The 14,226-nt window shown below is 39.8% G+C and overlaps 1 protein-coding gene across 2 annotated transcripts in view; it reads right to left on the bottom strand.

Moving 5' to 3' along the window:
* Positions 1-186: 186 nt before the first annotated feature.
* adka (adenosine kinase a) overlaps positions 187-14,226 on the bottom strand; it is a 170,408-nt gene continuing 156,368 nt past the window's right edge. For both annotated transcript variants that reach the window (XM_077237060.1, XM_077237061.1), the window contains exons 10-11: positions 2,470-2,556; positions 187-849 (exon numbers count right to left, since the gene is read on the bottom strand). In XM_077237060.1, coding sequence (XP_077093175.1) covers positions 725-849; positions 2,470-2,556 — 212 coding nt within the window. In that variant the 3' untranslated portion in view covers positions 187-724. The remainder of the gene's footprint in view (positions 850-2,469; positions 2,557-14,226) is intronic.

Below are 14,226 nucleotides of genomic sequence, written 5' to 3'. Positions count from 1 at the left end.
GCCATAGAAAGATATGGTCAAAACAGTAAGAGTAGTATATGGCTAGTGTGCGGTTCCGAATTCAGCACACGTTCTCTGTTGAATCAAAAACACAGATTATTCACAATATAATCATATTTCAAGCAAGAAAACATCTAGTCTACATGACTAATTATAAGGTTAGGAAAATAATAAAAGTTACAGCAGTAAAAGAGACTCTTTTATTTTTATTTGGCAGAGGTTGTGCTCAGAAAACAACAGATTTCTTTGTATATGACACATTTGAGTGTGCTTTTCACAATTACATTTGGTTTACAACAGCAGGACTACCCAACACAATTCCTCTGAGACAAAATAAGCTTTTGATTTCAATAAAGTTCAAATGATTCGTCTGGGTTTTATAATGTATATTTGAAATATCTGCTTTGGTTGTTACAGCAGTATGGTATTACCATGTCATCAAGGTAATTTTGTTAGTAAACGCCACATCTGAAAAGATGCTGGTTATGTTCACCACTCCTAACTTCATCACTAAAATGGCTTAAGTAAAAACAATCAATATTTGCAACAGAGAAATTCCTCTTTTGTAAACAGTTCTTAAAGTGAAATATGTCTCTGTTTTCAGAGAAAACAGGCACGTGAACAAGAGAGGAAAGAGGAACAGAAGATAAAAAGTCAATTAAAAAAAGGCATTAATCCTATAAAACACTTGGGTAGCCATATCTTCTGGTCTCTCAGTGGCCCATCACTGGAAGTCTGGCTTTTCTGGGAATGTGCAGCCCGCGTGGCGAATAATGACGTTAGCAGCGTAGTGTCCAGCGCGGATGCACTGCTCAAAGGTCTTATCCTGTACCAGCTGAGACAGGAAACCTGCACACACATGCAACCAGACAATGAAAAAAAGGACACAAATCAGATCCGGGCGCAAGAGAGTAGACCGATTTAATCCTAATCGAAAGCGTGCACAAACATATGTTTAATGAACGCACACATGAACACACATCCGAGCGCATAAAGCACACTCAAACATATGCCGGCGATTGTTAGCTCCAAAAACATAGTTGAGTATTGATTTTGTTGCATGTACTTTCTTTTAAAAAATTAAGGAAATCAGGCTTAAGGGGGAAAGGTGATGCAAAAGGCCCCCTTTAGTGATGTGCGATACAGAAATCCTCCAGCTGCCCTCGGGCTCTGAACCCTCCCACCTAGATCTCTGCTCTCTGCAGCAGCGCATTGAAAAACAGCTGGCAAAATCATTTTCCAACGTGGCAGAGAGCTGGCCTCCAACCTCTTGTTGGAACGGATAAAGGAGTTAAAAAAAATCAATACAACGTTTGAGCAAACACGCTCACAGCTCTATTAGTCGCAAAGGTTGTCCTAGAAGAGCTACAGGAAGACATGTTAGCAAATCAGACTCTTGGCCTTTGAGAAGCAGAGGGCCACGTAAGAGGCGTCGTATGAAGATAAATTACGCAGACCCGAAAGACCCTCGCGAACAGCTTGATCAACATCGATATTTCTGTTTTTCATGGGGAGCCAAACAGCGTCGTGCTTTACGCGTTTGATGGATGACTTCACAGTTCAGATCGGAGTAGACGCAGGGCGGCTATCTGAACGCGCACTTATTAGCAAAACGCGCAGATTAATGATAAAGGCTGTGGGTAGTCTGGAAACTCCACTAATCCATCATGAAAGTCATCTATTTCCCCTTAACTGTGTTATCTGAGGTTAAATAGTACATTGGCCGCTTCATGTGTCTAAACTAAGCCAAATGAAATGAAGTATATATTACTACAGATCTACAAATTGTCATTCCTGAGCAGCTGCACAGGAAATAAATAAGCATTGCGTGTCAGAGCTCTTGCATCACGGTCCAGTTTCCCAGAGGTTACAGATCAGACCTAATCCTGGATTAAATTGTCCTGTCCATAGTGATTTTCCATCAAACATACTTTCGTCTAGGACTATTCTGAGTCTTGGACACCTGTTTCAACAATTCCACATCCATTTGTGTACTGACTGGAATTTCTTTCTTCTGTGATTTATGCATTAATTATTGGGTTTATATAATAATAATACTAATAATAAAGTATTTAATTATTATTATTTTGTTTCTTTAAACATACGTCTGTTTTAAACACCTGTTTCAACAATTCAATCCATTTGTGTGCTGACTGAAATTACTTTCTTCAGTTGAACACAAAAGAAAAGACAAAGAACATTTGAAAAATGTCTCAGTGATTTTTTTATGATTTTTCCATAGTCAAAGGGGTCAAAATGTTTTGGACACCACTGACTTTCATTGTATGGAGAAAAATAGCTGCAATCATTGTCATCACTAATTCCACAGAAAAAAGGAAAGTCATACATGTTGGCAACGACATGAGGGTGGAATAAAGGACAACAGAATTTAAATTTTTGCGTGAACTACTGGTTTAAAGTTAATATGGGCCTTTGAAAGTATATCTTAAAGGTTTAGTAGCACAGTACCTCCAACAAAGGCATCTCCAGCACCGTTGGTGTCCACTATCTTGCTCTGGTCAATCTCCAGGACAGGGAATGTCTCCACCTTGTCACCTGTGGAAAAGTATAAACTTGTTAAACTATTGTTGAGCTGAAAAATTAGCCTTGTTCTCAGATCGGCTGTTCGGCAGACGTATGAGACTTTCTGCTGTCAAAATGGTCTTTTTTTTGGAGAAAAAAGACTTCATTGACCTATAGAAGCTCAAAGTATGTTTTCATTTTACAGTAGTGTCGAGCATAGATTAAAAGCGGCAAAAATAAAAGCCAGTCACCGTTTTGTCAGCTTGCCCACCTTATTTCTTCTTCGCAAACAAACCTAGATAGCACAATGCTAATCATCTAAAAGAAAGCAGAGGCAGAAACAAAGTTAATACTGTGGAAAGATGGAGAAGTTCCCACAAGACATGCAGAAAGAAATAGAGGGATGTGCCATTTTCACTTGATGATCTATAAGAGCCCTGCTTGGGCCTTGAACTCAAGAAGAGGCAATTATATAATTTGGCGGTTCTTCAGCATGACAATTCTTGTGCAGAAATGGATCAGCTCTCTAAAATAGCATTTGAAAGACAGTGTCAGTCTATTTTCTGCATTCACTTTGAATAATCTGTCCCCTTTCAGGCTAAAATAATGTATTAACTGTCCCGCTGTTCCCTCTCGAATGCCTTCTGCAATACGCTTGTGTTTTATTCATGGCATTAGCCCCCATTAGGGTTGAATGAGACTGATATAACTTTGCTTTACAGTAAGAGCAGCACTTCAGAGAAACCAATATTAGATTCTTGAGGACGTTCAGAAAATGCCACATGTGGCAAGTTTGGCAACCTACTCCAGCACCGCGATTTGCCATTTGAAACCGAGCTACTGCTGCCTTCAAGAGCACCTGGTTAGTTCCCTACTCCAGAGTTAGGAAGTCGCTATTATGACATGCCACACATTCAAGTCAGTCAAAAATATGGAAGTAGTCAAAACAAAAACAATGGATGTCAAAATTGCTGTCACTTCTGTTATACCATTAGACAAGCATAGCTGAATACTACATCACTTTTACACAACATGATTTATGCATTAATTATTGAGTTGATTAATATAATGGGTTATAAGGCTTGAGTTCTAGAGAGACAAAACATTTATAATAATGATTGAATTTGCATGAAAATAATATGTATAAAAATACTGAATAATGTTGTTGATCAATAATCGGTAATTGATAAATCACTATTAAATAAATGAGTAAATCCCCCAAAATATAATTATAATTATTACATAAATTAATAATCATTGTAATTACAAATATATAAATAAAATATTAAGATTTATTAATTAGTGATTTATTAAATAAACATTATTGTTCAATAACCTAAGGCAATCAGTGAAGGGCAGGTCTTAAAGGGATAGTTCACCCAAAAATGAAAATTCTGTCATCATTTATTCACCCTCATGTAGTTCCAAACCGTAAGATTTTCATTCGTCTTTGAAACACAAATGAAGATATTGAAAGTCCAAGCAACTACCACTTTGTCACTTCAAAAAGTTCATAAAGAGACCGTAATACTAATCCATATGAATCGAGCGGTTTAGTTAAAAATTTATAAAGAGACCTGATCGCTTTGTATGATGAACAGACTGAATTTAGGCTTTTATTCACATATAAACATTGATCAGCGAACATAAACAGAAGCTCAAACGAACCTGCTTGACACCTCATTAAGTTCTTGCTTGAAGCTCAAACACATGAGAATGAACCTCATTGTTTCTCGTACGTCAAGAAAGCATGCTTGAGCTTCAGTTTACCATACAGGTCCTTCTCAAAAAAATAGCATATTGTGATAAGTTCATTATTTTCCATAATGTAATGATAAAAATTAAACTTTCATATATTTTAGATTCATTGCACACCAACTGAAATATTTCAGGTCTTTTATTGTTTTAATACTGATGATTTTGGCATACAGCTCATGAAAACCCCAAATTCCTATCTAAAAAAATTAGCATATTTCATCCGACCAATAAAATAAGTGTTTTTTTAATACAAAAAAAGTCAACCTTCAAATAATTATGTTCAGTTATGCACTCAATACTTGGTCGGGAATCCTTTTGCAGAAATGACTGCTTCAATGCGGCGTGGCATGGAGGCAATCAGCCTGTGGCACTGCTGAGGTGTTATGGAGGCCCAGGATGCTTCGATAGCGGCCTTAAGCTCATCCAGAGTGTTGGGTGTTGCGTCTCTCAACTTTCTCTTCACAATATCCCACAGATTCTCTATGGGGTTCAGGTCAGGAGAGTTGGCAGGCCAATTGAGCACAGTAATACCATGGTCAGTAAACCATTTACCAGTGGTTTTAGCACTGTGAGCAGGTGCCAGGTCGTGCTGAAAAATGAAATCTTCATCTCCATAAAGCTTTTCAGCAGATGGAAGCATGAAGTGCTCCAAAATCTCCTGATAGCTAGCTGCATTGACCCTGCCCTTGATAAAACACAGTGGACCAACACCAGCAGCTGACATGGCACCCCAGACCATCACTGACTGTGGGTACTTGACACTGGACTTCAGGCATTTGGGCATTTCCTTCTCCCCAGTCTATCTCCAGACTCTGGCACCTTGATTTCTGAATGATATGCAAAATTTGCTTTCACCCGAAAAAAGTACTTTGGACCACTGAGCAACAGTCCAGTGCTGCTTCTCTGTAGCCCAGGTCAGGTGCTTCTGCCGCTGTTTCTGGTTCAAAAGTGGCTTGACCTGGGGAATGCGGCACCTGTAGCCAATTTCCTGCACACGCCTGTGCACGGTGGCTCTGGATGTTTCTACTCCAGACTCAGTCCACTGCTTCCGCAGGTCCCCCAATGTCTGGAATCGGTCCTTCTCGACAATCTTCCTCAGGGTCCGGTCACCTCTTCTCGTTGTGCAGCGTTTTTTGCCACACTTTTTCCTTCCCACAGACTTCCCACTGAGGTGCCTTGATACAGCACTCTGGGAACAGCCTATTTGTTCCGAAATTTCTTTCTGTGTCTTACCCTCTTGCTTGAGGGTGTCAATGATGGCCTTCTGGACAGCAGTCAGGTCGGCAGTCTTACCCATGATTGCGGTTTTGAGTAATGAAACAGGCTGGGAGTTTTTAAAAGCCTCAGGAATCTTTTGCAGGTGTTTAGAGTTAATTAGTTGATTCAGATGATTAGGTTAATAGCTCGTTTAGAGACCCTTTTCATGATATGCTAATTTTTTGAGATAGGAATTTTGGGTTTTCATGAGCTGTAAGCCAAAATCATCAGAATTAAAACAATAAAAGACCTGAAATATTTCAGTTGGTGTGCAATGAATCTAAAATATATGAAAGTTTAATTTTTATCATTACATTATGGAAAATAATGAACTTTATCATAATATGCTAATTTTTTGAGAAGGACCTGTATCTGATGAGTGCGTTGATGAATGTTTAAATGTGAATAAAAGCCTAAATTCAATCTGTTCATCATATAAAGCCATCATGTCTCTTTAGAAAATTTGGACTAAACCGCTTGATTCATTTGGATTAGTTTTACGATCTCTTCATGAACTCTTTTAACCGTAAAAGTGGTAGTTGTGTGGACTGTCAATAATGACTGTCAGCATTTAAATATTTCCATTTGTGTTCTGAACATGAACAAAAGTCTTACGGATTTGGAACCACATGAGGGAGAGTAAATTATGAGAGAATTTTCAGTTTTGGGTGAACTAAGTTTTACATACATGACACAATATTTTTATTGAAAAAGGCAAATATGAATGAATGAGTGAATAAATGAATGAATGAGGCATTTATATAGCGCTTTCATATGTACTACTGTACACCCAAAGCGCTTTACAATCATATTAGGGAATCTCTCCTCAACCACCACCAGTGTGCGGCATCCACTTGGATGATGCGACAGCAGCCACAGTACAACGGCGCCAGTGCGCTCACCACACGCCAGCTATAGGTGGAGAGGAGAGAGAGTGATAGAGCCAATTCAGTGTATGGGGACTATTAAGAGGTCATGATTGGCAAGGGCCAATGGCCAGGACACTAGGGATAAACCCTTACTCTTTACGAGAAGTGCCATGGTATTTTTAATGACCACAGTCAAGACCTCAGTTTTACGTCTCATCCGAAGGACAGCAAATAGAACTGAGGTTGAACAAACTTCAGGTCGATAAACCAATTAAATAATTCAATAAAATTAACTGCAGAGTTGACTTCCATCTTTGATGTTAACAGGTTCCTTTACTTTGTCTACATTACACTGGTGTCACAAGAGCTCAGAGTATCCCTTGGATAAATATGACTTTGCGTGGTCATTCTTGTGCATGCAACTTAAAATTACAATATATGAAGGCCGCATGAAACCTCACATTTCATGACACCAACAAGAGGACCCCACAGAGAAAGAGCTGAAAAACACAAGCCAGTCTTTTTTTTAGCCCATAATCTGCAACATGCAACAACAGCCAGCTTTAAAGTATACATCTGCTAACTGTAGTCAGTAAGTGTCAAAGACCATCACTTTATGTGGAGAACTTCACAAGAAACCATCAGACACAGAGAGTAAACAACAGAGAATGTGCGCAAAGGCTTTCAACTGACGCAACAATGAGCACTCAAGACACGTCTGCTGTGTGTGAGCGGTTTTTCCCTATACGAGTCAGCCGATTGTGTCTTTGATAATTAATTACACAAAAAGCAGATCCTTTTAGAATCAGCTAATTAGCAGCAAAATGACTTTGCTTAATTAATGCAGGCAATGAAGCATGCTCGCCCGCCTTCCTCTTGAAATGATTAACTAGAGGATCTTCCGTGTGAATTAAGTTAACAGAAACTCATGATCTATCTATTATTTTGCAATTAAAGATTACAATATTTACATTGCCATTATATTATGCTTTCTCCCTTGCATCAAACTACAAGAAGAAGCGAGTGCACATGGTCATATGAAGCCTAAATCTGCAGTTTTGTTTGAACGGACAAATGACTGAAGAAAAAACAAAATGACCAGACGCAAATGAATGTGTTCAAAATGAAACTGTATGCGGTTCCTTCCTTCCTGTACACAGGCTGACCTGATTCTACTTCCTTTTATGACTCAGAAACAGCGCAGCCTGAGAGTGAGAAAAGAAAAAATGGCATTAACTGTTCCTTTCTTTGATAGCCATGACTGAACTGAAGAGGCTCTAGACAATAATGGACATCAAACTGACGATTAAGGTTCGTATGAAGCAACGGCACTCTTCTATTTAGATTTGTGAGGGAGTGAGCAGAGATGATGCAATTTAGCATGGTGAGAATGTAGGTACTAGCACAGGCTAACCCTTCTGCCCTTTGATGACAGGTCACACACCAGAGGCATGCTGGGAAATGTCCAAACACCCCAGCCGTGGTGAGTCATCTGGAAAAAAAATATGAGGAGATTCTTGGAAGTACATGGTACAACATTAGGTCATACCCAGGGGTCAGAGTCCACAATAGAAAAAAATTTTACAATAAAAAGGTATCTTAAAACACAAGAGTACGCTGCCTATTAAATCCATGTAAATTTGCTTCACAGAACAAATGTCAATACAATAAAACCATGGTGTGTAAAAGAGATTTAAACTTGATTTAGGGTTCAGAGGGAGGGCCATGAGCTGTAAGAGTTTGAGAAACATACACTGCCAGTCTTCCATCTTGGTAAACAAGGCTGAACTTGCATATGTGCTATTCCCCTTGCATTGATGTTTAATGGTGCATGTTGCTCTAGGTGGTTCCCATAACCTCACTTTGTTTCCTACAAGCTGCATCAATTGATATGATAATGGGGGAGGACGTGTGAAACGAGAGGGGCTGCACTGGAGGCCAAGGCGTCCAACCACTTGGATGCCAAATGGTGTCCAGGAGCCTCTCTCAGCTCTCAATGGGGACAATAACAAGAGTTTCAAGGAATGGAGGCAAGAGGCAGATGCTTAGAAAAAAGAAAGATTCACACTACTAATTGGTCCAATAGGATGTTTTGATTACTGTCCTTGTGTGTCGTCGTTAACCAACATGCACAGCAAAAATAATATAATATTTGAGTATTGTCTTCCAGCCAAAACTCATGAGAAGACGTGGGAATCCAGTTTTTTTAACCGGTTCCATTAATGCTTCTATAGTAGTTAAGGAAGAAATATTTGGTTTGGGAATGCAATTCCACTGCCAAACTTAAGAGCCATTTATTTGGGGATTACTCTTCACTGGGCGCAATGTATGTTTATGATTCACTAAAAAGAATCAGTTCAAAAGTGTCATTCAAACGGGAATCAAATGGTTGCGCTGTAGATTTAGTAGCGGTATAGAGGCGCCCCCTAACTTTAGTGCAGGAAACGCATCCACATGGGCAGAAGAATACACGTGATAAAACCATTAACAGAACTGAACATCATTTGGTTCCTTTTTTTTTTTTTTAAATGACCTGAATAACCTGACATAACCTGATGAACAACCAAAATTCTTAAGTGTAAAATATAAGGCAAAACAGAAAGAGAGTAGGACAAGTATGCTGAAAAATGGAAATTAATTCATTTAGAGAATACAAATTTAATAAGATTCATTTCTGAATTAAGGTTTTACAAGAAGTTCTGATCCAACATGAATGAGGACAATTTATATAAGCACTCAAGAGCAAACTAGGGCAAATAAAAACAGAGAAATTAAATTCCTAAATCACTGCTCTCATTCCCCCCAAAACCATCCTTGATGGACATCTCCTTCCATTTCATCAAACCGGAGAGAACACATCACATCTTTATTCAAAACATATTATTGAACTTGGCTTTCAACATGCTGCTTTGGTTAGTCTGAGAGCGTTCCAGGACCAATTTCATGTTAATGTATAACACAAAAGAGGCCATTGGCAGGGCTCTTTAATAGGCATGGCAATTAAAACTTTGCTGCCAAAACCTGTCTTTGTTGTTACTGGCTTGTGGTCGTCCCTGTAAACACAGTCTCTGGGCAGTTCACAGGGAGTTCCATTGCTTTTGTGGTTTTGCCATTCTTCGTTTTACATGTACATGCAGAAAGTGAAAATACTTTCCTCTGCGTGACTATCCAGGGAGCGGAAAAAAGGGGCAACAAAGTTACACCTCCCGAGCTGTGAGGTTATATTAATAGCTCTTGTACAGCTGTTTCTTTTTGGTGCTGTGTTTGACACTTGTGTGCTCAGATCAGAAGTGAGATGTTGCTTTCAGGGTTTTGTATCCTTTTGGCACAGGCTTCTCAGGAGGAAGAGGAAACCGCAGCTCTGCTCGCAAAGGCACTCCAGGAACAAGCATCGCTGTAAACATATATCGGACTGGCTCAAAATAAAACCGGCCTATGAAGACAAAACATGCATGCATGACTATTTATAGAGCCCAAGTATCATAAAAAGCCATCATAACATTTACAGCACTGTGGAGTTACGCCAATTATGTGTAATAAATTCTCTTGTTATCACTAGTTATGTGCGGCATAATATGATTACACTCGTAATGTGGCAAGCCAAAAGCATGAACGCCTCGGGTCATGCGATAATTAGTCTTTTACTGTATCTTAGGCATTGTCGTTTCAAATATATCACTGCGACTTCCAAAAAGTGATTGTCTCCATACCTGAGCTACTGAATGACAAGCTATTCACTACACAATGAGACATGACACAAAACCAATGAGCGGGAGAGAGATTCAAGGCCTTCAGACAGCTGCGGAACGGTGAGAGATTATTTCTCTCAAATCCACTTCTCATCGGCTCCAGAGCCAAACAAAAGCTCAGAGGAGCAAACAAAGATGGCCCTCCTCCTGGCAAACTTACTTGCCTTCTTTTCTCTGATCCACTATCTCCACGCTAGGGCTGGTCAGAGAAACATGAGCGTGACAAACACATTTAACCGCTAATAAAGGGCAACCACCATGCCGAGAGTGGCAGGAGATAACCAGCACAAATAATCAGAGGAGTCTGGGAGAGAGAGAGCTTTAAGAGGCAGTTTTGCCCTTTTCAAAGCGAGACATTGATCAGATCCCCTCGCCTCTGAGCCATGCTAATTAGCTGAAGACGAGTGGTGATGATGTCACGATCGATTTGCCGGACGTGCGGAGGTCTTCATCCGTTGCCCTTCCCATCATGAGTGAGATACTGAAATTCAATACATATGCTAAAAATTTCCAATCTATGAAACAATTTTGAAAAAAAAAAGGTCAATATAAAGTTAATTGTCACAATTGTGAGATATAAAGGCACAATTATATAAAGAAATAAATATGCAACTGTGATATATTAAGTCGCAATAGCGAGATGTATAGCCACAATTATGAAAAATAGTTGCAACTGACATTTGTAATCGTGATATTAAGTCTAACACAATACATTTGCTATTGTGAGATATTAAATCAAAATTGAGATAAAATAATATAAAGTTGATATATGTTTACAAAAAACAATAAATAGAGATAAAATGTCACATTTTGTGATGTCAGTTATCCAGTTATGAAAAATAATAATGTTGAGATGTAAAGTTACAGTTGAGACATGAAATTGCAATTGTTAGATATGAAAGCGCAACTTAGATATAATGATATAAGTTGCAGTTGTGAGAAAAGGAGATAATATTTAACAAACAAAGATAACACTAAATCAATGTTGCAACTATGACATGAAGCCAATTATGAGCAACAGTCAACAAATGCTAAAGTCAGATTGTGAGATGTCAACAACGAGAAACAAAGCAGTAGTGAGCAATAGTCTCAATGAAAAATAATATTGCAGTTGTGAGATATAAAGTCACAACTGAGATATGAAACCCTAATTGTGAGAATTAATCGCACAATTAAGCAACCTTTTTATATTTCTACTCTGATGTCGAGTAAACAACCAAACTACGGTGTCTAAACAGGAAAGTTCAGGCCACATTGTATCATTAAAGGCACATTTTATTTAACCGTTTATTTAATCAGTCAATGCTACGTCTCTTAACTCTTAAGTGTTCTTTTGCTTTTTAAGCCCATCAAAACAAGCAGCCACTAAACAGCGTTTCTGTTTTAGCTCAGCTGTGTTGAAGGTGCATTGCATTAATGAGACACAAACAAGAACTGCAAACTTTCTAGAATAATAGTCCCAACATAACAGATGAAAAATGTGAAGGAGAGCATGAACCCACACACACACACACACACACACACACACACACACACACACACACACACACACACACACACACACACACACACACACACACACACACACACACAGGAAGAGTGTGTGCGTTTATGAGTGCATAATGACCTTTTCTAAGGGCTCATGGAAATGGAGGAAAACAGACTGAAACGAAAAGGCTCCTCTGGGGAGTTCATTATGTGCAGGTAAATCTGACAGCGCATTAGACACATTCCTCAAGAATAAGTTTCAAGACGAGCAGCACCTCTCCAGGAGCAGGAATGAAAATGTTCCTCTTTAGTAGGATGACAAAAACAAAACGGATTACATGGAGAAACTTCAGAATTATCCGCAACTGAAGTAAATGCAATTTATTTCTCTTATTCTTAAAGTCAATGAACTGGAAATAGCGAAAGATCATTTCTTTCAAATTGTGACATAAATCCGAGTGAAACGGATTATTGAAGGAAAAAAAGAGGGTGGCAACTTGGTTCAATCCATGAGTTGTTGATTGGATGGAGGCAGATCTAAATGTAAGCGTGCAGTGGATTGAAAGAAAGTTGAAGCTGCAGGGTTTAAGTGAACCAAATGATTGGAGAAGTCTTGTATATGTCACCAGACAGAAAAGTTTGACATTTTGATTAAAAATAAAAAAGAATAATGCATGAACAAATTGTTCATAACAAGAACTATCACACTTCTTGCCGACTTATAAAAGCCTCTGCAAAACATCAGGGCTGCTTTGGAGATGTACATTTGCAAAAGCAGTCAGATGTTCTCTACGTCTGCTAGTATAATTGCAGGTTTCGGACAACACATGACAGTGCAAATAGAGAGGGAGGATTTTGAGTCTTAAATCACATCATGTGCTTGAGTTGGGACAACCACAACCAAGCCCAGTGTATTCCAGTCTAGATAAGATAAGGACATGGCTACGTCCAGAAATCACTGAACAGTGGAACTTACAAGTCAACTGCAAATAAACACAAAACTGCAGCAGCCTTCCTCTCTCTCTCTCTCTCTCTCTGCACAAATGCAAAAACGCCCCTCGTGTTTGGTGTTAGTTTCACTTCTTGTGATATTAAAAGGAACACAACAAAGGTTATCTCTCTGGAACCTCAGTTCCAGGAAGTTAAAGTAAAAAACAAAACACTCATGACACAGTACAGAGACTCTGCCTGAAACTGTCAGCCTGCCCTCGTTGGGCTACATTTCTACACATAAAGTAGTTTGGGATTAAACAGGACGTTTTATTTTGAAAATCAGTCACGAAGGGTACGATTAAGTTAGCTTAATACGTGAACTCACAGAGGAGGGAAAGTACTAATAGAACATCACAGACTCCTCTCCTCCCTGTGACGCTGTCGTCCCTGCCGGAGCCCCTGGGCGACCCTGCACACTCAGCCATCATTAGATCAAAGACCGTGGGCGCTGCGCTCTTAATACGAGCCTGTAATAGGTGCACCAGCAGGGCCGCGCTCTGTTCAGCGATGTCACAAAGGTGCTTCATTAAGGGTTCCTCTTCTGGCAGCTTTCATTAAGGAAATTAATGTGGAGGGGCGAGGACAGCCTGCGTTTATGCCGTGAGAGAAAGCCGGCGTGCACAAAGAGGAACTACACAATAACAAATCTGCATCTCTTTGGTACGTCGCCCCCAGGGCCTATCATCCCAGCCTTCTTAATCACCATTAAAACAACTTCATTGTGACATTCAGAGCCTGCTGAATGATCACATCCCCGCACAGAGAGCAAATTGCAAATGAAATGTAGAGATCAGACGGCATCAGAGCACAGCCTCTGGGAGGTTGAGCAAATCTTCAATCCTCTTTTATATTGATGTTTATTGGCGGAGGCAACGGGGAGCAATAACGTCCCTCTCCTTCTCTGTCGTCCCTGCTATCTGAACCCACTTATTCACCGCTCGTGCGACGGCTGACATTTTTTATGGCCAACTACCTCTTGTGCGGCGTCCTCGCTTACTTAGCATTGGGCGCGTGTTTCGTATATAGTGTTCGCCGGAGGTTGCCGCCGACCCCGCGGCTCCTTATGAAAGGGCTGCAGGAGGTTAGCCGAGGCCGCCTTTTTCCTCAGCACTGTGTAAAACGCCTCCAGGAGAGTTTTTTCTCCAAAGCCAACGCTTAGGCTGAAAGTTAGCTCGGAACAAGTGGGAGCGAGGCGGTTCTGTAGCAAAAGGGAAGGATTGTCTTGTAGCGCTTTCCTCTGATGAGGCTTTACAGGAGTAGCAATTGCCTGAGCAGCCTTATCAGCCCAGGGGGACTAATGCTATTAGCGTTTGTGTGATAAACGCAGCGCAGTGGAACCAATACAGCCAGCTTTGCCACGTTACTCTGGTAACATGTTGTGTAAATTGTATAATACAGAGCTTGGCGACAGCTCTGTTTAACAACACTTCAATCCTGTAGTGCAGACTTGTGAATAGGATTAGACCTATAAGCTAACAAGGGCAGAGGGACTCAGAGAGGCCTGCAGTGTCATGTGTCATGTTACAAGTTAACTTAGAGTAAAGCCTATAGAATAAAATAAAAACAAGCTTAACATGTTATTTTATGGT

This window comes from Siphateles boraxobius, unplaced genomic scaffold (genome assembly GCF_051911475.1).
Source record: "Siphateles boraxobius isolate OS27281-9 unplaced genomic scaffold, OSU_SipBor_1 20, whole genome shotgun sequence".
Lineage (NCBI taxonomy): Eukaryota > Metazoa > Chordata > Actinopteri > Cypriniformes > Leuciscidae > Siphateles > Siphateles boraxobius.
Note: the sequence above shows the minus strand (reverse complement) of the source record. Positions and strands in the feature narration are given on the sequence as shown.